The sequence below is a fragment of the Chenopodium album genome, chromosome 10, assembly GCF_948465745.1.
Source record: "Chenopodium album chromosome 10, dcCheAlbu1.1, whole genome shotgun sequence".
NCBI lineage: Eukaryota > Viridiplantae > Streptophyta > Magnoliopsida > Caryophyllales > Amaranthaceae > Chenopodium > Chenopodium album.
This window is the reverse complement of record NC_137843.1, coordinates 8,036,165-8,064,158: the sequence shown is the minus strand read 5'-3', so window position 1 is coordinate 8,064,158 and position 27,994 is coordinate 8,036,165. Positions and strand designations below refer to the sequence as shown.

At 32.8% G+C, this 27,994-nt stretch overlaps 6 protein-coding genes across 7 annotated transcripts; all 6 read right to left on the bottom strand.

Moving 5' to 3' along the window:
- Positions 1-13: 13 nt before the first annotated feature.
- LOC145564708 (protein PIN-LIKES 3-like) lies at positions 14-5,034 on the bottom strand. Its single transcript, XM_081624935.1, has 9 exons — positions 4,820-5,034; positions 4,604-4,728; positions 3,182-3,303; positions 2,800-2,970; positions 1,912-2,004; positions 1,163-1,263; positions 748-800; positions 467-655; positions 14-138 (listed from the first exon to the last, which is right to left on the bottom strand). The coding sequence occupies exons 1-9, from the start codon at positions 5,032-5,034 to the stop codon at positions 14-16; spliced, it is 1,194 nt and encodes a 397-aa protein (XP_081481061.1).
- A 1,001-nt stretch (positions 5,035-6,035) lies between these two features.
- LOC145563385 (protein PIN-LIKES 1-like) lies at positions 6,036-9,437 on the bottom strand. Its single transcript, XM_081623830.1, has 10 exons — positions 9,303-9,437; positions 8,978-9,057; positions 8,692-8,816; positions 8,475-8,596; positions 7,747-7,921; positions 7,570-7,670; positions 6,860-6,960; positions 6,686-6,738; positions 6,368-6,556; positions 6,036-6,160 (listed from the first exon to the last, which is right to left on the bottom strand). The coding sequence occupies exons 1-10, from the start codon at positions 9,435-9,437 to the stop codon at positions 6,036-6,038; spliced, it is 1,206 nt and encodes a 401-aa protein (XP_081479956.1).
- A 1,207-nt stretch (positions 9,438-10,644) lies between these two features.
- Positions 10,645-14,883, bottom strand: LOC145564707 (uncharacterized). The gene is made up of 9 exons (XM_081624934.1): positions 14,628-14,883; positions 14,109-14,542; positions 13,850-14,002; positions 13,624-13,744; positions 13,170-13,516; positions 11,661-11,843; positions 11,227-11,573; positions 10,975-11,161; positions 10,645-10,830 (listed from the first exon to the last, which is right to left on the bottom strand). The coding sequence occupies exons 1-9, from the start codon at positions 14,881-14,883 to the stop codon at positions 10,645-10,647; spliced, it is 2,214 nt and encodes a 737-aa protein (XP_081481060.1).
- Positions 14,884-14,889: 6 nt separating this feature from the next.
- Positions 14,890-15,373, bottom strand: LOC145564705 (uncharacterized). Its single transcript, XM_081624932.1, has 2 exons — positions 15,127-15,373; positions 14,890-15,056 (listed from the first exon to the last, which is right to left on the bottom strand). Exons 1-2 carry the CDS (start codon positions 15,371-15,373, stop codon positions 14,890-14,892), a joined length of 414 nt encoding a protein of 137 aa, XP_081481058.1.
- A 3,077-nt stretch (positions 15,374-18,450) lies between these two features.
- LOC145563383 (protein PIN-LIKES 3-like) lies at positions 18,451-21,548 on the bottom strand. 2 transcript variants are annotated; one of them, XM_081623828.1, is made up of 10 exons: positions 21,299-21,548; positions 21,080-21,159; positions 20,572-20,696; positions 20,355-20,476; positions 20,027-20,164; positions 19,845-19,937; positions 19,593-19,693; positions 19,442-19,494; positions 18,889-19,074; positions 18,455-18,645 (listed from the first exon to the last, which is right to left on the bottom strand). In XM_081623828.1, exons 1-10 carry the CDS (start codon positions 21,431-21,433, stop codon positions 18,518-18,520), a joined length of 1,161 nt encoding a protein of 386 aa, XP_081479954.1. In that variant the 5' UTR covers positions 21,434-21,548; the 3' UTR covers positions 18,455-18,517. The 2 variants fall into 2 exon arrangements, with proteins under 2 accessions (XP_081479955.1, XP_081479954.1); XM_081623829.1 differs by lacking the exon at positions 18,889-19,074 and having other exon boundaries at positions 18,451-18,645.
- A 508-nt stretch (positions 21,549-22,056) lies between these two features.
- On the bottom strand, positions 22,057-27,222 carry LOC145563382 (protein PIN-LIKES 3-like). The gene is made up of 10 exons (XM_081623827.1): positions 27,038-27,222; positions 26,861-26,940; positions 26,546-26,670; positions 26,109-26,230; positions 25,681-25,851; positions 25,499-25,591; positions 24,021-24,121; positions 23,844-23,896; positions 23,549-23,734; positions 22,057-22,940 (listed from the first exon to the last, which is right to left on the bottom strand). The coding sequence occupies exons 1-10, from the start codon at positions 27,173-27,175 to the stop codon at positions 22,813-22,815; spliced, it is 1,197 nt and encodes a 398-aa protein (XP_081479953.1). The 5' UTR covers positions 27,176-27,222; the 3' UTR covers positions 22,057-22,812.
- Positions 27,223-27,994: the final 772 nt, after the last annotated feature.

Below are 27,994 nucleotides of genomic sequence, written 5' to 3'. Positions count from 1 at the left end.
AATGATATTGTTTTCATGTAACTATCCAAAGGAAAAAAGTGGACCAAAGGGTAAGACATACAGAGGCCAAAGCGTAAGTCCATAGCATAATTACTGAACACTCACTTCGTCCTGCTCCAAACAGTTGTGTCATTGTGCCTAACATAAACATAAGATACCATTAATAAATAAAATGTAAACTATCATTCATCGATCACTCAATCTATTTAAAAGTATGACGCATAATAATAAGATAATTATACAGATCATGCTCTGTCCTATTTTTGAAATTGAAAGAGTAACACTCTTGTGAGTTGTGACACTGCATATTGTAAGTTTGTAACACTTGTATACATAATATACTAATATTGTGTTACATTGTAACACATGTACAAAGTAACGCAATATGACATAAGATTTGTGTAAAAAATAATCAACAATATTGTGTTACATAGTAACACATGTACAAAATATGGTGTTAACATACCTAGGTTTATTGCTGGTGGCATGGCATATTGAAGAAGAAGAAGAAATACGAACAATTTATTGTTAGACGGAACAAGACCAGCTTGTAGTGCACCCTTAACAATGAGAATTCCGAATAGAGGAAGAAGTACGTAGCGAGTTACAACTATGCCAAGAATAACTCTTAGTTGAAGGCCGGTACCCTTTAATCCTGACCATCATAACATTGGAAGGTTTAGGAACTTATTGAATGTTTGAATTTGTATGATTAATTGGTTGTATTGGAAGGAGATGAGATTATACCTTGAAGGAGGTTGGCTCCGAGTATTATGGTGAGAACTGGAATTGCTGCTTCTCTGTATATTTGGGATACATGTAATTAGATTAGATTGAGTGTTATGATGTTTTCCCCTGTTTTAATTATAATAGGGTATGCTGGGGGTTACGAGCCGAAGGAGGTAGCAATGGAGCATTATGTACGAGAATACTACCACTGCGTTTTATTCATATGAAATTTACTTACTGATTAGAACTTATTATTAAACAAAATGTTTGATTTAAATCTAACCATTATTAGCCCTAGCATTAGAACTATTTTTTTTTTGAAAAAAATACATCTTATTAGAACTTATTAAATGTCATTAGAACGCACGTATTTTAATAGAATGAACATAACTTTTTTACAGAAAGAAAAAAAAAAAAAGTGTGTAAAGGATACCCTAGCATGAAGGCCGAGTCAGTGATAACATGGAGTGGAGCTTCACTGCCGATCATCAGTTTTTGGATCGGAGAAATCATTCCAATTGCAAAACCAAATATCTAAAATCATATCAAGAATGGCCCTATTACTTCAAAATACTACTAGGAAATGCACATAAAATTACCATAATTTTTTTTGTCGATATGAGCATTGGATTACTATGAAAAATGTGTTACTTCAAAATTTAATTAATTTCTATATGAATTGACTAGCTAGTGTTAGTGGACCAACTCAACCAAAAGCTTAAGCTGATGGTTGAGGCCCAGGAATATGTTTTATACTCTATCACGCCCCCTCACACGAGAGCCCGTTTGGGCTAGAAGTGTGGATGCAGCATGGGCCTCCTTCATACCCAGCGCTTAGTATTCCACTTGAAAGTGGGGGGTGGATGAGATTTGAACCCGTGACCTTTGTGTCACGCTGGCTCTTGATACCATGTTAGTGGACCAACTCAACCAAAAGCTTAAGCTGATGGTTGAGGCCCAGGAATATGTTTTATACTCTATCAGCTAGTCTCCTCCAAATCAAACCGCGTTGTACAAAACTGAGAAACCATGCTCACTAGTATGCCATTTCGGTAGGAGGCGTGTGAGGTGTGACATGGAATGTAGTCTAACGGTTTAGTAACAAACGGTACTTCTTTTTAAGAATTTGTATTTATTGAATATTATGATTGAAATCGGTAAAATAAAGAGTTTAGAGGATACCGCTGCAACAGTTGATGGTGCAAACACTACTTTGAGGTTGGCCTTTCCTAAGAAAGTTCTTATGCACTGGCTTATCTTGACTGACAATGAAACCTGCCCCAAATAAATCTTAAAACTTTAAATATGATCAAACAAGTACGTGGTACACTTATCTATTTGTGCACCTAATGGTAACTTGTTTGATCATTTGAATATATTAAAATGAGCAAATGTTATAAAACTAGTAGAATAATACCTTTAGAGTGTCTAACTCTAGGCACACTCAACTATTTTAGAATTTCACCTTTCAATAAGCCAAGGTTAATGCACAAGTTTAATTATAGTTATATACTTATATGCGGTCATAGATTAGTAAATAAAAATAATAATTTTTGTAAAATCATATTATACACTAAAACCAACTTGATGATGTATTAGTGTATTACACAACAACATTGATTTTTCATATGCGAGTAAGAAAATGTGGTCAATGTCAATACAAATGTGAATAAGTATATAAACAGCGTGTTTTTTTTTTTTTTTTTTTTTTTTGGGGGGGGGGGGGGTTTGGTAAGGAGAAGGGCCTTACCGGACCAAAATCTTTTACAAGTCCTCTCGACCTGTGTTAGCGGGTTAGGCACTTGGGAAATGGGAGAGAAGGGTGGTAAGGGAATCCCCACCCCAAAATACCTCTAATGGGGTTGTGGGATTTGATCCAACAATCTCAAGGTTGTGAGATGTAAACTTTACCATTAGACCAAGCTATACGTGGTGTATATAAATATTATATGATATCAAAAAATAAATAAAAGGTTGTAAATAGTGTATGATTTATAGTCATCAAACTGGTGCAAGTATTTTGATACAGATGAGTAATTAGTTTTACAAAAGCTAGGAAGAGTCAATGACCTGATGAGAAGCTGCGAGACAATGATCTTCACTGCAAGGAAGGAGGGGTTCCTGATTGGAGTCCTTAATGTGGATGCCTGAGCTATCAATTAGCCCTTTATCTCTTGTTATTTCCTCAGCAGACATTCTCACAATGTTGTAAACAAGTGACCATATGTACACTGCCCCTATCTGATAACAACAATTCGTTAATCAAATATTATACTTGTGTGTCGTATATATGTAGGGATGGCAAGTGGGTATGATAAATGAATATATTTTAGTATACCCGATTGATCATATAAGACTTAAGTTTATGGTCATTGTTTTTTGTCTTGGAGAATTGTCTACAACATGATAGATGAGTGAAAAACAGATAGATAATCGGATTTCGAGATTTTACCGCCAAGGAAAGAGAAGAATAGGATAGAGCATACGTCTCACAAACATCAATCGCTCCAAATGGACTGCCCTTCTCCTTGCATATTGCAGGGATTAAGATGATAGGGAAGATTCCCATATTCCCTATTTATGATTAAAATTTGTGTCATTCTTATATGCCATATATTTAAAATGAGACGTAGTGTAAATATTAATCTTAAAATGTAAGGGAGTACGTTAATATTCATAGAACACCAAACAAAATACTCGATCTATATACATAGAAATATTATGTTTTAATAGAAGAACTAGCGTTTAGCCTTATTATATCATCTTTAATTTACACAAAAGTATCATCTTAAACATATATGCAGGGGGGGGTACTTGAAATATTGAAGGATATGATATCTCGATGAAAACTTAACTTTTCTTGTCTTCAATTCTAGTTACGATGCAAAAAATTTATGTCCTTTTAAGCTTAAAACAAATCAAATGTATTTTTACATTGCAGTATATATATACTCTGTCTATCCTTTAGTGTTTGTCCCAATTATCTTTTTAATCTTTTTATTTTACTTCTTTAAGTTTGTCTCGGTACTACTTTTGGTTATTAATAGGCTATTCAATTTCGAATATCGGAAAAAATGTGATCCATATCATATCCAATTTAGGGTCTGTTCTCATTTACTGAACTGAACTAAACTGAACTTATTAGAGCTGAACTGAACTGAACTTATTAGAACTGAACTGAACTGAACTTATTAGATCTGAACTGAACTGAACTGAAAATAATTTGATGAGAACAGGGCCTAACTTTTTGAAGTTCTGGGTATTCAGATCGAATCACTAGATTTTTGGATCAACCATTAAATTTTCGGAAATATGATATTTGTATCCAATTCTAAACCCCAATTTTTATAAAGATTTCCGATCTTAAATTACCAAAACAAAATAATATGGACCAATAATGCTAGAAACATTCCTAGATGATTAATGGGAGTATTAATGCTATTGAGTGAGTCATAACTATTATATTTGATCCCATCACTTTTCTCTCTCATTAATTTTTTTTTTTTTCGCCCAACAAAATTAAAAATAACCTTACCAAAAGCAAACAAAAGGAGTAATGTACATGTGCTATTTTGGAATCGGTTTATACAGCACTAATACAAAGTAACTTCTCCTCTAATTTGTAGTCACAATTCTCACAAACAACTTTAGACAGCTGTAACATTGAAAAAAAAATCAATAACAAGCCCAAATAAATAAATAAAAAATAATGCATTGCTTCAAGTGAAAACACGAGGAAAACAAGGACACCTTGATTGAAAATTAAATGTTAAAAGCTAGGCTTTACCACCAATAATTCCAGGATCCAAATTACAATTACTAAAATAAAAATATATAGAAGTATTTAAAAAAAAAAAAAAAAAAGGAAAATTACCTGCAGAACAAGCTCCAATAATGAGGCCCTTGAGGTGCTTAGGTGGTCTTGAAATTTTTACAAGTAACCATCCTAAAATAGCCCCTATTATAAACGCTACCAATATGTTTATTGGCATAAACCACCTATAAACAAAATAATAAGTAATTAATTAAAAACAAATAAAGTTAATACACACATTTAATTTTATGAAAAAAATTATTTAAAAAAACTTACAAACTTAGAAAACTATGTAAAGTGACCGTTTTAGCCAAGTTTGCCGCAATAAGTGAAGGACTGAAAACATAAAACACAATCTTGTTTAAATGATTGCGAGCATTTTCACCCAATAAATCAATACGCTCTAATGCTAGAAACATTCCAACGCCTATTATCAATAGCACTTTCGCAACTGGTATTGATGCTACTACTAATAAATGTATAAACCCCATTTGTTTTTTTGTTTTTTGGTTGGGGATTAACAATTTTTCTCTTTGATTTCTCTCTTGAATTTGGAAAAAAGGAGAGAAGAATAAAAAGGAGTAGTGAAGAGAGAAATTGAGATTGATATTGACAACTAAGAATAGACATGAGAATCATATATGATTGAGTCTTTAATATTACAGAATTTGTGGATGAAGTTGTGATTGCTTTCCTTGTATTCTGTATCACTGAAATTTGTGCTTATTACTTTACACGGAGTTTGAGCAATGATGACGTATTCAGAATTAAGATTTTTTTTTTTTACAGGATATAACTAAGTTTATTGGTGGTTATACTTGAGATTGTTCGTTTTGCAGGGAGTAGAGCAGGTTGAGTTGTTGATATAAGTATTACTCGTATCATATAGTAACATCTTGAGATGCATGACAATGAACCAAAATTGCTTATACAAAGGTTTGAACATGTGATCTACATGTACATCATTAAAAAAAATCTTACATTTGTAATATCCTTTGCTATTAAAGATGGTTTTTCTTTATCAATTCGAAATGTCGTGTACATTAGCATAGATAGATACAATTTTTTTTTTAAAAAAAATAACAAATTAGTCCAAAACAAATTAAAACACAACTCTATTTCCTAGAAATTTCATTCATTTCACAAAGTACATAAGCCTCCCAAATTCATTCAAATGGAGCCACACAACCCACACTGCCACGGTTTTCATAACGCAAGAAACCATTAAGCCTATTTAGTGGGTCAAAAAGTTTAAATTAAATTTGCGTCCTTTAGATTGATGTCTATGTAAAAAAATGCAAGTACATCTCTCGATTTCTGCCTTGTAACAATGTCGAAAAAAACAAAAGAATTTCTGATCCATAATTATCGGACGTTGATGGATTACTGTCATTTAAACGAGGAGAACAAATCCAAAAGTTAGTCCAAAAAAAAAAAAAAAAAAAAAAAAAAACAGTTTTTAGATTGGTAGAAACTTACAAGGTACTTCGTATTAAGTGACAATCCAGAGAAATAATGTGGACCAAAGTGTGAGAGAAATAGATGCCAATGCATAAGTCCATAACATAATTACTGAACACTCATTTTGGCCAGCTCCAAATAACTGCATCATTGTTCCTATTATGCATAATCATCGTAAAATTAACATTAGAAAATATAAACCCAAGAATAAGCTCACCTTTATTTGTTTGATTATAGATGGTAATTTATGGTCATGTTTGTGAAATAAAGACCCTATGATGAGGGGAGAAATAAAGGTTTATAAAATAATTGTTGTAATATTAAGAGAACGGATATAGTATATACGTAGTATAAATGACGTACCTAAATTAATTGCTGGTGGCAGGGCATATTGAACTAAAAGAACAAACACAAATAACTTATTGTTGATTGGCACAAAACCAACTTGGATCGCACCATTAACAATAATAATGCCAAGCAGAGGAAGAATTATATAACGAGATACAACTATCCCAATAACAACTTTATGTTGAATACCCGAACCCTTTAAACCTGACAACAAAAATAAACAAAACATATTTTTAAAAAATCCAATATATACTAGTATTATACTACATTACTACGTACTTAATAATTTGAAGAGATTGTACGATTGAAAAGATGGAAAGGAAAAAACATAACCTTGAAGGAGATTGGCCCCAAGTATTAGGTTAACTGCTGGAATAGCTGCATCTCTGTATATTATGAATTGAATTAGGTTAGTAACTGTGTGATGTACGGCTTAAACAATCAATCTCCCTGTTATCGATTTAATAGTGTGCCCCATAATTAGCATATAATAATGAAATGGCATACCCAAGTAATAATGCCGAGTCCATAACGACGTGGAGTGGAGCATCATTGCCAATCATCAAATTTCTGATTGGAGACATCATTCCAATGCCAAACCCAAGTACCTACATTAGTTAGATACACGTTAATTGATTCATGATGTGCCTTACCAATTTGATATGACAGAATTCTCAAATCATACGACACATGAATTGTTAAAGGGCTAAATACAAAATTCATGACTAAGGGTCTGTTCACATTTACTTAATTTTAGTTCGGTTCAGTTCAGCTCCAATCAGTTCAGTTTAGTTCAATTCAGCTCCTAATCTCCCTCTCTCATAAAATATTCATTTCAGTTCAGTTCAGCTCCAATTAGTTCAGTTCAGTTCAGCTCCAATCAGTTCAATTCAGCTCAATTCAGTAAATGTGAACATGCCCCAATTTTCAAAGGGGCAATTTTAAGTACACTAAATGGGGCTCAAGAGCGTTTATTGATAGAGTATATCAATCAGGTCTCAACCATCAGCTTTAGCTTTAGTTTTTGGTTGAGTTAGTTCATTAGAGCCAACGTAGGTGACACAAAGGTCATGGGTTCAAATCCCATTCACCCCCAGTTTCAATTAAGGTTCATGTTACATCCACACTTCAAAGGTACTCTAACACTTATAAATAAGAACCGAAAAAATAAATGAGACCAAGATGTAACAAAAAAAAAGTGTTAAGAGGGTACGTACCGCTGCAATAGTTGATGGTGCGAATATGGCTTTGGCATTGATCTTCTCTAACAGGATTATGACATATTGTTTTAACCTACCTGTTAATGAAATCTGTCCAGATTTGTATTATTCGAATTAGTCCATCAAATTGCAAAATTCGATCTATAGATAAAAAGGAAAGCCATAGAGAGCAATGCAAGAATTTTACCGATGAAGAGCTTATGAGATTATGGTCTCCGGAAGCCAAGACATAATTAGTATTGGAAGGAAGAAGGGGTTCCTTAATTTTTGTATTCGTTTCTCCTGTTACTTCACTAGCCGTGACTCGTACAACGTTGTAAACATACAACCACAAGTATACTGCCCCGATCTGAAATAGTATTAACAAATCAAATACTTCCGTAATCCAATAACAAAACCACTACTACCTCTGTTTCACTATTATTCATTTGTTCTCTATAATGCACGAATGCACAATATAAAGAGATCAAATGACTAGTTATTGTAATATTCTTAATGCGTAATCCAATAACAAAACCACTACTACCTCTGTTTCACTATTATTCATTTGTTCTCTATAATGCACGAATGCACAATATAAAGAGATCAAATGACTAGTTATTGTAATATTCTTAATGAAATTGTTCCTAATACATATGGACTTTTCGAGGGAAAATTATAACTTTCAAGTATCATTCAATATGCATCAAATTAACTTTCATAAATGTAAATTGGGAATGGGATGCAATCAAATTAAACTAGAAGAGACTATTGTGTGTCAATTTACCTAAATTACACTTATATATTTATCTAAACTTATTGAACTCGTTGATGAAATTAATTAAGTTGTAAATTGAACTTATTACGCCTCTAGTCTATATTTATAAAAGCAAAAATTTCACAAATGATAAAGATAATCATACCGCCATGGAAAGAGAAGCATAAGATAAAGCATAAATCTCACAAACATCTGATGCTCCAAATGGACTGCCCTTTTCTTTGCACATTGCAGGAACTAGAATGATAAGCATGTTTCCCAAATTCCCTGTTTTCAATTATAACTTTTTTTTTCATTTAAATTATGAAGAACATATATGCTCATTTAAATAAAAAGATGGAATCGAATCAAATATAATTAACCTGCAGAACAAGCTCCAATTATAAGACCCTTGTGATGCTTTGGAGCTTTTGTAACCTTCACAAGAAGGTAGCCTAGTCCTGACCCTATTATAAACGTTATCAATATGTTCACTGGCATAAACCACCTACATCAAAAATAAATAATTTAAAATCCTATGAAATTTAAAATAGATAATATAATTTAAGTCTAAATTAATCACATACTTCAAATTTAGAGACAAAACAAAATTTCAAAAACAGGAAAATTGGGATAAAAACAAATAAAGAGGGGTTAAGGTCGACTTACAAGGTAATAAAGCTTTCAAGAGTGACCGTTTTTGCCAAGTTGCTTCCAACTAGAGATGGGTTAAAAACATAAAACACAACCTAAAAACCAACAATATTAGTCAAACATATACTATAATAGTATTAATTAAGTATTTCAACTTGGGCGACAATTTAATTATTAACAATTGTTAGCATAATAACAGATTGTTTGTTTTAAATTAAACATTATCTTGAATAAAACTAGATGCGTCATTTCATAATCAAATACATACATACTCCATTGGCATTAACCAATTAATAATCGAAAATCTAGGTATAATAAGAATAAATGAATCAATACTAACCTTGTTTAAGTGATGTCGAGAATTATCACCCAAGATATCAACAGGATCCAAAGCAAGAAACAAGCCTAGGGCAGTGATTAATAGAACCTTCACAACCGGTAATGATGCTACCACAAACAAATCTACTAATCCCATTTTTTCTCCAACCTTTCGTGAAATTAACAAATCAAATTCCTTTTTCTATCTCCCATTAATTTGTAATAATTTAATTTTTTTTTTTTGAAAGAATAATAGTTTATGATATGACTATGATAATTATTAAATTATACTAGTTTAATTTAATTTTATTTATTTTAGTTTAGATCCTAAAAGTCTATGATATGACTGGCTAATTATTAAATTATAATGTATCTTTATTTGTTTAGGTGAAATAGCTGCTTTATATACGCATGCAGATTGGATAAATATTCGCCCGACTTTTTACGCGTTCCTTGACTTTTTACACTTTCCTTTGTATAGTTAACTAGAGTTTTTATATTAGGGTTATGAAGTTAGGATAATTTTCACTTAAAAAAATTAAAATAATTGCTATTGGAGGAACTTACTTTATTGTTTTAATTTTTCGTTACTTTAGTTTAGATTGGTGCCATGGTGAGATTGCATTTGTACATAGTATTACCTCCATTTCATATTATTTGCAACGATTTGATATAAAGTAGAGAGAAAAAATGTTTAATCATTGCAATTCTTGCAAATAGTATGAAACGGAGGTATAGTATAAAATGGAGGTAGTAGTTGATTTTACTTCATTGATAAATTGATAATGGTAATTGAGCAATTGTTGTTATCATTGGTCAATATTTAAAATATGTTTTAAGGTGATATTCACCTCATCAACTTTTCAAAATTATTACTCCCTCCGTCCCCTAATTATAAATAGGCATATATTTAAGAGACGGAGAGAGTACAGTAATATAATTCAATATACAAATAGGTTTTTATGAGTTGATGAAATCAATTTTGACAAGTAGAGTAATAAAAATTCGTGAGTGTGAGAAATAGCTCAGGTACTTAAAGTTTCCCTCCCAATTTCAAGGAATCTTGCGATCAATACTCACCATCCACTCTTGTAGCTTTAAACACCCCCCCCCCCCCAAAAAAAAAAAAAATAGTAATTGTTACAATTTATGAGGTTTGAATTTGTGTATAAAACGTAGAAGAAATTGAGAGGAAATCAACTGAAATGAACTACAAAATTAGAGAGAAAACTGAGCATTTTATTTGATTTTGTGTGTATGAATTCTTACATCATATGTAGTAGGAAATCTATTTATATAGATCTTAATACAACAAAGTAGAAGGAATCTAGAACCTTCTATTACAGCAGCTGAGAGGAAGTTTGTTATAACAAACTTGCTGACTGTACCATTATGTTGTAACATAATTTGAGTCTGCTGTGACTGACTGTAATGCAAAGTCTGTTGTGACTCACTGCAGCTTCCTTCGAGTCAGTATGGGTGTGTTTAACATCCCCCCTCAAACTTGGGATGGTATCAATCATGCCAAGTTTGGAGATAATAAACTCATGCTGAGCAGAAGGCAGAATTTTAGTGAATACATCAGCAAGCTGACTAGCAGTAGGTAAGTAGCTGAGTGTTATCAATCCTTCCAGAACCTTGTCCCTAGTGAAGTGACAGTCAATTTCTATGTGTTAAGTTCTCTCATGGAAGACTGGATTCTTAGCTATGTAGATAGAACTTTGATTGTCACAATGAAGAGTGAAAGTTTTAAGCTTGTCTAATCCCAATTCTTCCAGCAGATTGACAAGCCAAGTTACTTCACTAGCAGCTGAAGCTAAAGCTCTATATTCTGCTTCATTGGAAGATTTAGACACAGTCCCTTGCTTCTTTGATTTCCAGCTAATAGGAGAGGAACAAAACATCATCACGTTGCCTGAAATATATCTCCTGCTATCTAACAAGACCCCCAATCAGAATCTGAATAAGCCTGTAGAACAGGTTCAACTGACCCTTTAAGTAGAATCCCTTTACCAGCTGTGCAAGCAACATATCTGAGAGTGTGATAAAGAGCCTGTAGATGTGAGTGGCCAGGTGTTTGAAGAAATTGACTGAGATGTTGAACAGTATAAGACAGATCAGGTCTTGTATGAGTCAAAAAGTTTAGTTTCCCTACCATCTTTCTGTAATACTCAGGTTCAGCTAACAAATTATCATCTTCAGCTGTAAGCTTCAAATTCAGTGGGAGAGGTGTCACAACTGGCTTGAAAACACTGAATCCAGAATCCTTCAGAAGTTCCTTAGTAAACTTCTTCTAAATCATAGAAATCCCACAATTAAGATAACCAATTTCAATCCCCAAGAAATAGCTCAAATGCCCTAAGTCTTTGATTGTGAAAACTTGATGTAGATGAGCTTTAAGAGACTGAATAGTATGAACATCATTACCATTAATGACGATGTCATCTACATGTACGGCTGCCAAAACCAAAAGATCACCAGTTTTCTCTAGAAACAAGCTGCTGTCGTATTGAGATTGCTTGTAACCAAGAGTTCTGAGTTCTGCAAGGAGTTTAGCAAACCACTGTCTAGATGCATGCTTTAGACCAGTAATGATGATGGACACTGTCACACCGCGATGGAAGCAGATTTACTCTAAATCGAATTTGATCTTTTTCTAATCGTTTCTGGATGTTTTTCCTTATAAATAGGGTCTTATTCCCCGTTTTCAATAACCAACAATCATCAACAATCATCTATTCTAATTCTCTTCTCTCTCAAAGCTAGAAGTTTGTTCTTTCTCCCTCTTTCTATCCTAGCCTTTTTACAAACACAATTCCGCATTCACGACTTCTAGACACACCTAGCCAAGTTCGAAGTTGCCTTTGCCCTAGACGTGTAAGGTTGATAATTTTTGAGGGTTTGGTCCCAAATCTTATTTCAATTCTTTGATTAGATTTACTGTTTAATATTTTCCTGGAAGTTACTAACGTGTGTATTGTTTTGATAGAAAGCGATACGAGGCATCAAAGTAAGTAATCAGGTTACTTCTTAATTATTCTTTTGATATATGAAGCATGCTTAAATTATATTAATTCCTAGTATCATGTTAGTGTGTTATTTATTGCTTTCTAGTATCATGATTAGGTTGCTTCCTATTTTCTTCTATCATGTTAGTATCATGTTAGGGTTAAAGCTTTGATTTTTATTGTTTAGTGACATGCTAAGGTTTGTTATTAATCTTGTTAGTATCATGCCTAGGATCTTACTATTATTATGCTTTGTTGAGATTAAGAATTACTATGATGATGATGATGATGATGATTTGTTGTGTCAATATTATTATGTTGCTTGATGTAATATTGTTATTGCTTGATCAAGCCTTCTCTTGCAGTTTTAAAGGAAATTTGTATTTGTAATCACGCTTAATAAGATAATTAATAATTTTATTTAGGCTAATGTGATTTTAATTCAAGTGATCGCCAATAATAGTTTTGTTTGTGCATTAATATTCAAACAACATAGATTAAACAGGTTTAGGATTAATATATTGATTGTATGTTAGTCAGAAAGCGCACATGAATATGAGAAGAATAAAGTAGAGGCCTATTTTTAGGGCAGGTTCAATCTCTTTTAGGTTGGATTTGTACCTTCATCCTCGAATATCCAGTCATGGTTCAAGACCACTATGGAGTTAGCGATCTCATGGATCGTGAAGGGGTGTAACCTTCACCCTGTGAACGGTTTACAAGTTCCTAAAACTTGTTGGCGACTTTTTTGCTCTACCTTCCTTCCCTTTGGACGCCACCATACTTAAGTGTATGATCACAGTGAGGCTCAAGTGTGGGATGCTTGAAATATTCCCTACACCTTGTTTAATTGTGGTCATGTAGCAAAGGCAACCAAATACCCTAAGGTGATCAATATCAAGCTTCTTTTTAAAGAACTTTTCAAAGGGTGAGAAATAACCAAGGCAATGTAGAGGCATCCTGTTGATTAAATGGGATGTTGTCATCGCACATTCTCTCCAAAATCTGGCTGGTACTTTAGAGTGAAAGTAAAGAGCCCTAGCTATTTCCAGAAGATGTTTATGCTTCCTCTCAACAACTCCATTCTGTTGTGGTGTTTCTGTACAGCTAGATTGATGAAAAATCCCTTCCTTAATATAGAATTTCTTCATTTCACCCTCACACAACTCTGGAGCATTATTAGTTCTTATGCTCTTGATCTTTGTTCCAAATTGATTACCAATAAACACTGCAAAATCACATAAAACTTGGACAACATCTAATCTACTTTTAAGCAAGAAAATCCAAGTAAACCTTGTGAATTATCCACTATTATTGTCAAAAAAATGTTACAACCAGTGTGAGTAGCTATTTTACTTGGTCCCCAAACATCTAAATGCAACAACTCAAACACCTTAGATGTTTTTATAGAGCTATGACCAAAGGACAATCTATGTTGCCTAGAAAAATGACAAATCTGAAAAGTACATGACACTAAATAGTCCTTAGTGTCTAAATCAAGTTTGACCTTATTTAAGTGAGCTATTGGCATATGGCCTAATCTGAGATGCCATAGCTTTACGTCATTGATTGAACTAGAATCTAAGAAAGATTCCCGAAGGCTATGAACTGCAGCACAACTTGACTCTTGCAGATCTTGAAAGAAAGACCTCTCTAAGCAATATAAACCATCTCTTAGTCTACCAAGAAGCAGTGGCTTGGTCAGAGTAGGGCCCTGAATATAGCATTCATTCACAAGAAAAATAAGCTACACAATCCATGTCTTTACACAATTTTGGAATTGAAATCAGGTTAAATTGGAAGCCAGGCACATGCATTACATCTTTCAGTAAAAGCTTATCACCAAAACAAATTGTTCCTTTGTTCTGAACAGTTAGTTTTCTCACATCAGGTATAGTAATGATACTGGCTGAATTATTCAAACTATGATAACTCTGAAATAATCTAAGATCATGACTCATATGATCAGTGGCACCACTATCAATAATCCAATGAGAATTACTGAAAGACAAAAGACAGAAAGTACCAGCCACCATTGCAGATATCTTAGTCTTCTCATCATCATTATTCTTGTCCAAAAGGGAAATAAGGTGATTATACTGATCAACTGTAATAGTTGCACTATTGTTGACATCATTATTATGCTGAAAATCATCATCAGTTTCTTGTTTACCATGAACTGCAGCTGCAATGCCTTTTCCTTTCCAAATCTCCTTGATATGAAGTGGATAACCATTGACCTTCCAGCATCGATCTGTCAATGGAATGACCTGAGATCTTGCAATGATCACAGAAATAAGGTGATTGCCTCCTTGAAGACTAATTCCAAGACTGAGAACCTTGTTGTGATCCACCTCTATTTATACCAGCATTGAATATGTCAGAAGATCTGTTTCTCTGCTGATTATTAGGCTCATAGAACCTTCTTTTGTGAGATGATGCAAATGCAACCCCCTCTCCTGAATTAGATGCAGAATACACCTCTCTATGCCTCTCTTCTTGCATCAACAATCTATAGGCATGAGATATAGTAGGAAGAGGATAAATCATGAGAATATTAGCTCTGACTTGACTAAATTCTTCTCTGAGCTTCATTAGAAACTATATAAGCCTCTGATCTTCTTGAGCCTTCAAAATTTTCTTAGTAATCTGACATGTGCAATTAGCACAAGTACAAATAGGCAAAGGATTTTGTGCATCATATTCATCCCAAAGCATCTTCATCTTAGTGAAAAAGGTAGAAATATTCTCAGATTCTTGATGCATATCTGCCAAAGTACAAAACACTTCGAGCTATTGTGACATCAAGAACTTGAATAAACCAAGAAATGAATGTACCATTGCATCTATACCATGCCTTATGCAGTGTAGAATTAAATGGATCAGGTTTCTCAATTGAACCATCTATGAATCCAAGCTTATTCTTAGCAGATAATCCTATCATAACAGACCTCTTCCAATCATTATAGCTACTGCCATTAAACTTCTCAAAAACTAGCTTATATTGTGAATCAGTGGGATGCAAATAATAAGGTGAAGTAGGATCTAGTGCAGGATCAATGAGGGAGTCAGTGTTTGCAGCCATATTTAGCAATCAGAAATTGTGTAATCAACCAAAAAATTCCAGAAAAAATAATCGCATAATATCAACCTCAAACAATAGGATCACCTCAACAATAGCAACAAAATCACAGTATAGAAAATTGGAAATATCAATGAATTCGAAGAAAATCTTACACAAAATTGCTGAATTAGATGAATGTAGCAACAAATCAGAAGAAACAGATCATCAAAACTAAATACCTTGCTCTGATACCATGTTACGATTTATGAGGTTTGAATTTGTGTAAAAAACGAAGAAGAAATTGAGAGGAAATCAACTGAAATGAACTACAAAATTAGAGAGAAAACTGAGCATTTTATTTGATTTTGTGTGTATGAATTCTTACATCATATGCTGCAGGAAATCTATTTATATAGATCTTAATACAACAAAGTAGAAGGAATCTAGAACCCTCTATTACAGCAGCTGAGAAGAAGTTTGTTATAACAAACTTGCTGACTGTACCATTCTGTTATAACATAATTTGAGCTATGCTATTATACTCTGATGTGACTGATTGTAATGCAAGGTCTGCTGTGACTCACTACAACTTCCTTCGAGTCAGTATCGGTGTGTTTAACAGTAATAAAATTTGTAGTGATGTATTTCAAATCAGTAATAATAATTTATCTATATAAATCCAATCTTGTATACAAAATACTAGTGCATCATAGAAATCAATTTTGACATATACGAAATAAGTATTAACTAACTTCTTCATCTTTAAAATAATTCATTTTATATAAAATAAAAAAATAAAAAAAATCACGCTCTACACATTTTATTATTCCAAATATCAATATATAGTTTGTATTAATTAAAAATAATCTTTATAAATTTAACTTGTATTGACTGATTAGTATTTCTAACTTCATCTATCTTTAAATGTTCTGTTTTGGACTTTTATATGAAACAATCATCATCCAAACATGAATAATTAACTATTAAGGGTCTGTTCTGATTTACAGAACTGAACCGAACTAAACTGATTGGAGATGAGTTGAACTGAACTGAAATGAATTGTTTATGAGAGAAGGAAATTAGGAACTGAACTGAACTTATCTTAACTTAACTGATTGAAGCTGAACTAAACTGAACTGAACTGAACTGAACTGAAATTAAGCTGAAGAGAACAGGTCCTAAAGATGGATGAAGTAGTTTAATAATGTTGTATTTATTCTTTAAATTTACTTATTCTTTTTTGAAAACCCTTTGAAGTAGTTTTTTTTTTTTTTCTAAGTAACACTTATTTTTACTAAATATTTAGAACTTTTTTTTTCTTTTTTTATTTTTTTATTTTTTTTATTTTTTGTGTAGTGAAGAGTATGGCACAAGTGCCTAGCTAAAGTCATTTAACAAATAATAATAATGTGTTTTATGTTGTCGATCATATTGAAGTAAACATATTTTTCCTTCCCTAGCTACCTCTTATAAAATTCAAGCAAACTCTTATGAATAGTGTGTAGCTAGAGATTTATATCGATCCCTAAAAATTTGTTTATTTATTTGCCCTCATTGATGTTAATTTTTTTTTAACTCTTATAAATATATAGTTTACAAACATTTAAACCTTTAAAAATATTTATTCATATACACCTTCCTTCATTAATGTTAACTATCAACGACTAGATTTATGACATAAGACCAAACAGAAAGACCTCCACGAACATGGCTAGTTATGGTGCACATGGCAAGTGAGCTATGGCTCGACGTTAGCCGCCCTAGTTTAACTAAATCACGGAGTACCTCATTTCTTTTATTTTTACAATGATTAAATAATAATATCGTGTTAATTTACTTATTAAAAGATTATTAGCGAGTAAAAGTATTTTCACTACTCTCAATAGCATACCTAATACATTTGATTGATTGATAGACTCTCTCGTCGAAAAAGATTGCAAATTATAATAATATGAAAGAGGTTATGGATGACATATGCTTTGTAACAATGATTGTAATTTTTATTGTTTCAAGGATGTTTTAAATTGATTCAATTGTATATCTATTTGATATAAATCTCTATAAATCTATCTTATGCCTTTTATGAATCAATCTTTATTTAAGGAAAAAAAAACCTACGAACAAAAAATATATATTTTTGATTAGTGAATAAAGTGATGCCTTATCTTTAAGCGTGAGCAAATTAGAGACAGATGGGCCAGAATTCAGCCCACTAAGTACATTATATAACTTAATAACTATGGTCAGTTTAGTATACTTATATTTAGAGGTGGGCATCGTGTCATGTCAGGCCATCGCGGGCCGTGCCTCGCCGTGCCTAATGGTGGCTCGTGTCGTGCTAGCCACCATTTTGCACACCCCATCCCACGGCACAGCACGGCCCACGTGTCTGACGTGCCGGGCCGGTCACTGTGCCTCCCATGTGTTTTTTTTTATTTAAAAAAAACAATATATTTTTTTAAACAACTTTTAAAATGGATACACTATTTAAATTTTATTAATTTATGTGTATGTTATTTTATTATTATATTTATTATTGTTCTTTTTATTATTATAGTTCTTTATTATTTATGTTATTTTTATTATTAATTTATTTGAAGCAGGGAATGAGTAGTCGTTTTGCACGGGTCGTGCCATGCCCGGCGTGCGGCATGTCGTGTTTGGTCGTGCCATGTGTCGTGCTAGCGGGCCATGCTCGCAGACCAAAGTATCGTGCCGCCCGCGGGTTCGTGTCATGCCCATGCTGAATTTTCAAAATCATGTTCACGGCACGGCCCACTCCTCGGACATCGTGTCGTGCCGCTGGCGTACGTACTCGTGTCGTGTCGTGTCGTGCCGTGCCATTTTCGTGTTGGGCCCGTGCCGCCCGCGGGCCGACTCGGCCCATGCCCATCTCTACTTGTATTTATGAAGAGAGTAGGAGTGTAGCTGTGTAGGACTAATGAGACTTGTAAAAATAAATTGAGAACATTAAAGCAACTTCAACCAATGATATCTCTAATTGTAAAAGTTACGAAATATTATTAAAATAAATTGATATATTAATAATATATATTGAAACTAATGCAACAGCACTTACATTAATCTTATTAGTTCACATGGCCCCCCATGGCGGTACATATTTTGATTAGGAACACATTATATCGTGGTTATTATAAAACGAAATTAAGAAACCACAAGCCATAAAAAGAACGTGGACCAAAGAGTAAGTGAAACCGCTGCTAGACCATATGTCCACAACAAAATTACTGAATATTCACTTTGGCCACTTCCAAACACTTGAGTCATTGTGCCTACAAATGTCACATAACACCACTAATTAATAACATACAACAAATTAAATCACTAGAAATTATTGGGTAGTTAAGGACCATCGAGCTTTTAAATGGTCCTTCTAAAAATTTAAATTGAAATGGTATAGCCCTTAGGACTATGTTTATCATTTTCCTAAATGTCGTTCATGCACATTAATGATCATTTATGAACGTAAAACAATTTCAAGAATTTAGATCAAATGCATTAGTGAAGGTACGTACTTATGCTCATAGCAGGTGGGAGTGCATATTGAAGCAGAAGAATGAACTGAAATAAGGGATCAATGTGTAGAATACCAACATGAACCGCGCCTCTGACTATAACAAGGCCTAGCAGAGGAAGCAGTATGTATCGAACAACTGCTATGCAAATAATAGTTCTAATTTGTATTTGAGATCCCTTTAAACCTGAAGAAAAGCATCAAGTTAATTGTGTGAATTGATAAAATATAATGCCTTATTGGTTGTTAAAACCAGATTTATGTTAGGAAATTTTTCAAAAAACCACCTTTTAAATCTTGCTTTTTACATATAATCACCTTTTAAAAAAAATGTTGCAAAAGACTATCAATTTTAAAAATTTTGGTGCAAATTACCACTAATTCAATGTAAAACAATTGATAAATTTGGCTAAAAAAGTGGTAATTTGCAACAAAATTTTTAAAATTGGTGGTCTTTTTTGGCAACATTTTTTTTAAAAGGTGGTTATATGTAAAAAATACAAGATTTAAAAGGTGGTTTTTTGCAAAATTTCCTTTTATGTAAAGTATTATACCTGGTAGAAGATTTGCTCCTAGAATCAATGTGATGGCTGGAATTGTTGCATCTCTGCATTATAAATTTGATATGTGTAAATAATTAATCAATTTGTTGAAACTCGTAACTGATCAGCAAAGTTGAGAGCGTTAATTGGTTAAAGTCGATACCCAAGCATATAAGCTGAATCTTGTACAACATGGAGAGGTGCATCATTACCAATCAGCAGATTTCGCAGTGGTGAAATCATCCCAATCATAAATCCAATTATCTGTAAGAAAATCAAAATGTAGTTGTTGATTGACTAATGAATAAAATCAAACTCGAGTTTAGGGCAGCTTGACTTTGGAATACTACAACACCAAGCTTAACTCGAGTTTAGATTTTGGATATAACATAAAATTGAGGGGTTAAAGTAATACCACTCCTATAGTAGAAGGTGCTAAACATGCCTTGAAATTGATATTTCTTGGAAATGTAGATAAGAATTGTTGTACTTTAGATGATAATGGACTCTGCATTTCAACATATCATCAAAAATGAAATTGTCGTCAAAATTAAGGATGTTCCAAGAAAATTATTAAAAGGGGTGTGAAGCTCTAACTTGGTTGTTCTGTGATGATGGAAGCAGAGGTTCTCTGCTTGGTGACGTCTGATGAGTCTGATCTACTTCGTCTACAATCTCTCTTGATGATATCCGGATGACATTGTATGTGTACGACCAGATAAATATACCATTCAACTGAAATTAAACGACTGAACCACGTAAGTACTCATAAACATCATCACTAGTTACCTGGTACGTTATTGTCTCCATTTAATAATAGTTGTCATATCGTCCCAAAATCTAATTAAATACTTGTATGTTTTATGCATGGTACTAATAATATGACTTTGTGAGCTTGAACTAGTTTAACGACGAATAATCATACCGCCATGGAAAGTGAGGTGTAAGCCATAGCATAAGAATGGCAAACATCAACTGCACCAAAGGGGCTGCCTTTCTCATTACACATTGCTGGGACAATTATGATGGGCAGTTTCCCTAAACTCCCTGTTAGAACAACGCAATCGAAAAAACTTAGTTTAATTTCATGATCATCTGTTAGCAATACGTACAATTTTCTACACGTATACGTAAAAATTTACCTGCAGAACATGATCCTATAATAAGGCCTTTGAAATGCTTTGGAACTTTTGTAACTTTGGCAAGTATCCACCCAAGTAATGAACCAATTAGATACGTAATGAAGATGTTTATTGGCATAAACCACCTATAGTTGCACAAACAAAATCAACACTAATTAAATATGCAAATTAAAAATAGCTCTCTAAACACCAAAAAACTCTGCAAATAAAAAAATTAACTAGACCTAAAGTTGTTGAAGTGATTAGTGTGGAATATGACTACTTTATGAGGTCAAATTATGAAATTTTAGGCTTGCTAAAGTTTGTCACTCATACTATCACGTAGGGTCTGATCATTATAATGCAAATATGCGATAATAATCAAAGTTGTACATAAACAGTAAAAATACAAGTGTAATTATTTTAGTGAAGCGGATGTATATATGTTATTTATTACATCATTTATACAGAGTAATCAATCAAATAGAAATAATAGCTAAAGGAGTTAGAGAGATGATTAGAAACTCACAAAGTGACAAATGTTTCAAAGGTGACGGCCTTTGCCAAGTTACTAGCTATAAGTGCCGGACCAAATACAAAAAACACAACCTGATGAACATACCAAAAACAAGTCATAACTCATTGGATTAATATGAGTTACAAAACTACATGAACATCATTCCTTAAATTAAAAGGCGAAAAAATGATGTTATATGTTATGATCTTTAAGTATATACCAAGTACTTACTTTGTTTAAATGCTTTCGAGCATCATCGCCCAGTATATCAACACGATCTAACGCCAGAAATGAACCAATGGCAGTAATCAAAAGCACCTTCAAAATTGGCATCGAAGCCATTACAAATAGATTAATTGTACTCATTTTTTCAACTAGTGTAATTTTCACTAGTTTATGGGAATTATGACTATACTATAGTTTATTAACTTAGAAGAAGCTTTATACAAGAGAACATCAGAAAGTGTACTGAAGAAGCTATATGCACTTACTCAATTATTGTCCATAAAAATGATTTATCATATAAATTATAAATTGCACAACATACGTACTCTATTTGGATACTTTAGTCCACGCATGTGATTTTTAGCTTTTACTATTACCTCTATTCAAAATGAATTAAGATGTGTTCTTTTCATCTGATTTTTACTTATGTAATTTTTTTTTTTTTTGACGAAATCTGTGTGCTTAATAGACCTCATCTGAACTTAATAGACCTTTATAAAACTTATTGGATTTTTTTAACATAATAACCCTCTATTATTGACTTTTCAAAGTTGTGTCCTCTCTTCTGAAAAGTTACTCATGGTAACCCTCCAGTACAATTAATAACTATATGGTGACTTTGTCGTTATTTAGTCGTTAACAACGTTGATTTTTTTATTTTCTTTTTCTTGATTTACATGCTAAAATTTATTTTGTTAAATATTTTGGGGGTTATTTTAGCCCTATAGGTCCATATTGAGCTCAAATTTGGCAAAAAAAAATTGATGTCTTGTTTTGCGTATTAAAAAATATCTTGATTTACATGTCATCATTATTTAAAACAAAACAAAGCATTAACGTTATCAACAGTTGATTAAAATTTTTTTTGGCAATTAACAGTTGATTAAAATTGATGTGTGCATATGCGGTTAATAATTTATAAGCTGATCTTCTTGGCTATTAGACTAATTTTAGTAGATAGGGAATGAAGCTAACAAATGGCTTGTGAAATTACCATCTCCAAAATTCCATTACACTATTAATTTGTTACAAAAGAGCTCATCTCCAAATCCCATTACACTATTAATTTGTTACAAAAGAGTTGGTTCAGTTTGTGTGCAGAGTACTTAAATTCGACAGATAAAACCAACTAAGGTAGCTAGCATATATTTATCTAGATACATCTTTATAAAGATTGAAGATCAATATATATATATGCAGAGTACTCTTGTACATATATATATTTATCTATATATTACTACTAAATATATAATGCAAAAGTATAGCATTTGATAGTGTACATCTCATAAAGGAGATCGATAACCAAAGTTGGCCTAATAGTCGAGGCTCTCCCTTCCAGGGTTTGTTAGAGGCCGGGATCTCCAATTTCTCCCCTACTTGTAAGAAGTATAACTTCCATATTCTAAGTCACTAAGTGCATGCCCTCTGCCCCTCTCACATGCGAACCGTAGAGTTGTAGACCTTGTTGTAGTACTATATGTGGATTAGTGAGCGGAAAAGTAGTTCAAAATGAAGAGTTACTAAGAAGCCACGAGCCACAAAAAGATAGTGGACCAAAGAGTGAGTGCAATCGCAGCTAGACCATACGTCCACAACAATATCACCGAATATTCACTTTGACCATTTCCAAATAGCTCTGTCATTGTGCCTGTCATTTTTCAAAGCTCGCCCATTAGAATCTACTGGTACGTAATAAACTAACATATATTTGGTAGGTGATACACGACAAATTACTAGGTGGTAATTAAATTTTACTATTTTCGTTTTATATTATTTACAATAATTTGACATAAAATGTAATATTAAGGATTATCATCTGTTTTATACTATTTTTTTAATTTATTTTTCTTAATACAAAATTATATGAATCTATATATCGTAATCTAAATTTAAAGAATAAATTTATTTTTCGAGTTTACTCAAATTTAATTCTTTTTACAGGATTTCCACCATCAACAATAAAGTGCTGTTAAACTTAACATGAGCTTATAAATTCTCATTAGACATACTAAAAAATAAGGCATTATATCAAGTGTCACGTCCTAAAGACTTTTAATTGGGAAACTTCCACTCTCTCTAGGACTTATAGGGAAGTATGTGGGATTTCAAATTTGGGTTAAATAGTGATATGCACGTATATATATGTATTACTATTAGGAAAATGTTTACCATGGTTAGAAAATATTATTATTGGTGTATGGTGATCAAATGCACATATTGAAGAAAAAAATTCAATGGCTAGAGTGAGTAACGTACTTATATTCATTGCAGGCGGGACTGCATATTGAAGTAGCAAAATAAACTGAAATAAGGGATCACATTTTAGAATACCAACGCGAATAGCTCCTTTGATTATAAGGATGCCGATTAAGGGAAGTAATATGTAACGTGTGGCTACTATGCCAATTACAATTCTAAACTGAATTTGAGATCCCTTTAAACCTGAAAAAAAAAATAAAAAAAAGTTAACAATCCAATTAAATTATTATTATTATTATCTCTCAAACATATAGATTAGATAATGGTTGGTCGGAGTTATTATTTAACGTACCTAGAAGCAAGTTTGCTCCAAGGATTAACGTGATGGTTGGGATAGCTGCATCCCTGTATTAATTCCGAATAGAGGGAGTATTCATTAAAAAGAAATTAAGCAACACATATATATTATGGTAAAGGGGATTAAGATGAGTAGAGACTAGAAAGCGTTAGTTAAGTTATACGGTTATACCCAAGCATATAAGCTGAATCTTGAATTACATGGAGAGGTGCATCATTACCAATCAGCAACTTCCGCAGAGGAGGAATTAAACCAATCATAAATCCAACTAGCTGAACAATCAAGAAATTCTAATCAATGAATCATGAGCATAGAATAAGTATTAATTAATTTTAAAAAGACGGCTCGGATGATGTAAGTGATGACGATTAGATTTAGAGTTGCAAACTTTTACTCCGTATTTTCATAAGGAGTATTATATCTCTTTCAAGGATCGATCAGGTATATATCGTCATCTTATACATTCTTTGCTTTTCATTAGATTATTAAATCCAAATTAATTTGTAAGGATTTTTAACCCCAAAACTACCCACTTACATTTTATCATATTAAAATCAATTAAATTATCTAAAATTAGATCTCAGCCAAAGTTAGAGGTGATCATGGGATGGGCCGACTGTGTTTGGGGTAGGGGTGAGCAAAAATTCCGGGTACCCGGAATTGGAACCGGAACCGGTTAGGAACCGGCGGGTCCGGAACCGAGATTGGACCCGGTGGTTCCAATTCCGGGTAATAAATTAAGGACCCGGTTATAACCAATTCCAATTCCAATTCTCAACTTTTTGGACCCGGAACCGGTTGGGTACCCGGTTATCCAATATATCCTAAACTAAATAAATTTTAAATAATAAAAATATGTTAAATGTATCTAATTTGTACAATAAAAAAAGTATTATTAATACCTAACATGAATACAAATATCTTAATGCATATATAAATATAAGTATTAAACACTAATAATGATACTAACTAAAATAAGAATTATAATTTGTATTATATTTTAACAATTACATACATAAGTGGGTACCCGGAACTGGAACCGGTACCTGGTGGTTCCAATTCCAATTCCTAAAATTTAGGACCCGGTTAAACCAATTCCAATTCCGGTTCCGAATTTTAGGACCCGGTTCCAACCAATTCCAAGTCCGGGTCCTAAAATTATGACCGGGTACCCGGTTTGCTCACCCCTAGTTTGGGGTAAGCCGAAAGCTAATGAATCAACGCATTAATATGGGTCGGGCCATGGTTTGAGGTAAAAGGCCTACATGGCTTTTCTAACCATTTTGGGCTGGGCCCAAAAACAACTTAAAATGCTTTAAATGCTTATAAATGGCCTACAGCAAAACAATCTGAGCCCGACCCGACTTTTAACTGAATTTTTATGTCCATAGTCCACCCAAAATCGGGTTGAAACCATCTTAATCACCTCTATCCAAAGTGTTTGTCCATTTTAGTGGTACCACCAGTACTTGAACCTACCCAACTTCCAAAAAGGGACTTGTACGCCAAAACTTTTTTTTTTTTTTTTTTTTTTTGACGGGATTGTACGTCAAAACTATCCTAGGTAAGAGGTAAAATAAGTTTTTGGACTAAACATTAATTGAGTTGGTTAGTGGTTAGAGTAAAGAGCAACATGGAATGAAGCGTACCACGCCAATAGTAGAAGGTGAAAACAATGGCTTGAGATTGATCTTTCCTGAGAATTTGGACAACAATTGTTGAAACTTTGATGACATTGGAATCTGCAAATATACATGTATCATCATACAAACAAGAAAAAATCAATATTAAGTATATGATGAAGTGTTAATTGAGTTAATTAAGCTCTAACCTTGTTGTTAGGAGTCATTAGAGAATATTCAGTAGGTTTAAGTAGGAATTCTGTGTTGTTCCCAAATGATTCATCTCCAACTTCGGGGTGATTTGCATCAACATCTTGAACGTCCCTTGAAAATATCCGGATGATGTTGTATGTGTATAACCACATGTAAAAATTCCCGAGCTGAAATACATACATGTATAATATAGTTAGCATAGTTAGTTTTGAAATTTCAAATGTTACGTAACTTACTAATTCAAATTAAGGCGTATTATCTGAAAATGGATAGAGAATGAGAAACAAGTCGGTGTTCTAACACATGATTAGTAACAATTTTGTTTATGTTTTGGAGATATGCTCCTTTTAAATTAATCGATATTTATATTTGTTTTTAGAAAAATTAATTTAATTTGAAACAATAATAAACAAGTCTTTATTACCGCCATAGAAAGTGAAGCGTATGCCAAACCATATGATTGGCAAACATCAACGTCTCCAAAGGGGCTGCCTTTTTCTCTACACATTGCTGGGACGATGATGAGGGGAAGTTTTCCCAAGTTACCTATTATCACACAATCAATTTAACACAAACAATGAATCAAACATAAAGACTACCAAATATAATGCAAGAATATTGAAAAACATCCAATGTTAATGACAATAACGTGAACCCATTTAATTTCCTTTTTATAAATAAAGATCTCATGTGTCGGGAATTCTCCATATTGGTGTAAATAAAGGACAAACTTTATATGTACGGGATTTGATCTCCAATACTAGGTATCATAACCTGGATTTTAACCTATTAGCGAGAGCTATTGACATCCTCAAAACAAAAAACGCAAATAATAATTCACATTTCACACAAAGAATTTACCTGCTGAACATGCTCCTATAATAAGGCCCCTGAGATGCCTTGGAGCTTTTGTAATTTTGATAAGCACCCACCCAAGTATTGAGCCAATAAGGTATGTAATAAAGATGTTCACTGGCATAAACCATCTTCAAGCGTACCACATAATAAACGAACTGATTAGCTCTTCAAATCAAATAAGTAATCAAACATATATATGACTACCAAAAAAATGTACTTGTACAAAGTTTTTGTATATACATAACAAAGCAAATAATTGCTGAAACTACGCCGATTTTCATATAATCATAGGTATATGTATGCATTAATTATACTCACAATGTAAGAAAACTTTCAAAGGTTATTGTCTTTGCCAAGGTGCTAGTAACAAGCGCCGGATTGAATACATAAAACACAACCTAAACATACCAAAACATGATCAAATTTCTATAAGGAAAAAAAAAAATTCATATATGCACACAATAAATCGACGTATACATAACTTTTTATACTTACTTTGTTCAAATGGCGACGAGCATCTTCACCCAAAATATTAACGCGATCTAAACCAAGAAAGGAACCAATGGCCGCAAGTAATAGCACCTTTGCTATTGGCATTGAAGCCATCACTAATAGATTTATAATTGCACCCATTTTTTCCAACTATTTTAGAAAAATTACCTAACTCAAATTCTTGTTTCCTCCCGATTACTATTACTATTGTTTGTTCGATCTCGCAACATATATATACATATTATTATATGTTGAGACAAAAACCTTTTATAGATTCGTACATTTGAGTATTTAACTAAAAATACAAAATAACGATACTCCGATCCTTTTGTAATGACTTAGAGCAATCGATCGATAGGACAATAACCTCTTTCTGTATAATTCTAGTAGTTCATTGAAAAGTTTGTAACTTTAGAATAAAAAACAAGGCCAAGCAAGTGTTATGTCGATCAATTAAGTAGGACAAGGCTTGGGATAATGGGAGGATATCTCTCCCTTTCGAGGCAATTCATCACATCATCATCCCATCATCCATTACAATGTGTCATGGTGTATTCTAGATTTCTAGCTAGTCTCGCCACTAGCAATTGTGTCCATTAAAGTCGTGTTCTTTTCACCTGAAGTTTGTTACTCTAAAATAATTTTTACTAAATGATATTAAATTTTACTGAATTTAAATTATTTAAATTGATTGCTTTGTAGAACTTTTTTCTTAGTCATTCATTATTATTTTTGTTGGCTCTTTGAAGTTAGCTAATTTTTACTAATTATGTATTATTCCCTATGTTTGCTTTAACAAGATTTGATGTACGTACTACTTATACCAACAAATACATATTTATTTTAGGAAAGTCATCATATGTTAAAATACTCTATAGTCAAGTATGATTGTCTAGACGTAGTCTTAAGATGCATCTTTCTTCGGAAGTAATTTTCGGATGGGTACCTCCAAGTTTTCTC

Bases quoted from the DNA above. Each gene is read 5' to 3' on its own strand.
- LOC145564708 (XM_081624935.1), bottom strand. From the start codon at position 5,034: ATGGGGTTTATACATTTATTAGTAGTAGCATCAATACCAGTTGCGAAA. The intron at 4,729-4,819 runs GTAAGTTTTTTT...TTTTGTTTATAG, and splicing joins TTACATAGTTTTCTAAGTTT to GTGGTTTATGCCAATAAACA. The intron at 2,005-2,799 runs GTCATTGACTCT...TATTTGGGGCAG, and splicing joins GTCTCGCAGCTTCTCATCAG to GTTTCATTGTCAGTCAAGAT.
- LOC145563385 (XM_081623830.1), bottom strand. From the start codon at position 9,437: ATGGGATTAGTAGATTTGTTTGTGGTAGCATCATTACCGGTTGTGAAG. The intron at 7,922-8,474 runs GTATGATTATCT...ATACTATTTCAG, and splicing joins ATGCTTCTCTTTCCATGGCG to ATCGGGGCAGTATACTTGTG. The intron at 7,671-7,746 runs ATTGCTCTCTAT...AATAATACAAAT, and splicing joins TTCATCGGTAAAATTCTTGC to CTGGACAGATTTCATTAACA.
- LOC145564707 (XM_081624934.1), bottom strand. From the start codon at position 14,883: ATGAAGCTCAGAGAAGAATTTAGTCAAGTCAGAGCTAATATTCTCATG. The intron at 13,517-13,623 runs GTTGTAACATTT...GTGATTTTGCAG, and splicing joins TAAAATAGCTACTCACACTG to TGTTTATTGGTAATCAATTT. The intron at 10,831-10,974 runs GTCTTCCATGAG...CCTTCTGCTCAG, and splicing joins TCTACATAGCTAAGAATCCA to CATGAGTTTATTATCTCCAA.
- LOC145564705 (XM_081624932.1), bottom strand. From the start codon at position 15,373: ATGGCTGCAAACACTGACTCCCTCATTGATCCTGCACTAGATCCTACT. The intron at 15,057-15,126 runs GTACATTCATTT...GTACTTTGGCAG, and splicing joins GGCATGGTATAGATGCAATG to ATATGCATCAAGAATCTGAG.
- LOC145563383 (XM_081623828.1), bottom strand. From the start codon at position 21,433: ATGAGTACAATTAATCTATTTGTAATGGCTTCGATGCCAATTTTGAAG. The intron at 20,477-20,571 runs GTAAATTTTTAC...TTGTTCTAACAG, and splicing joins TATAGGATCATGTTCTGCAG to GGAGTTTAGGGAAACTGCCC. The intron at 19,495-19,592 runs GTATCGACTTTA...TTTATAATGCAG, and splicing joins GATTCAGCTTATATGCTTGG to AGATGCAACAATTCCAGCCA.
- LOC145563382 (XM_081623827.1), bottom strand. From the start codon at position 27,175: ATGGGTGCAATTATAAATCTATTAGTGATGGCTTCAATGCCAATAGCA. The intron at 24,122-25,498 runs GTACGCTTCATT...TTGATTGTTCAG, and splicing joins CACCTTCTACTATTGGCGTG to CTAGTTGGATTTATGATTGG. The intron at 22,941-23,548 runs GTACGTTACTCA...GAAAAATGACAG, and splicing joins CCCGCCTGCAATGAATATAA to GCACAATGACAGAGCTATTT.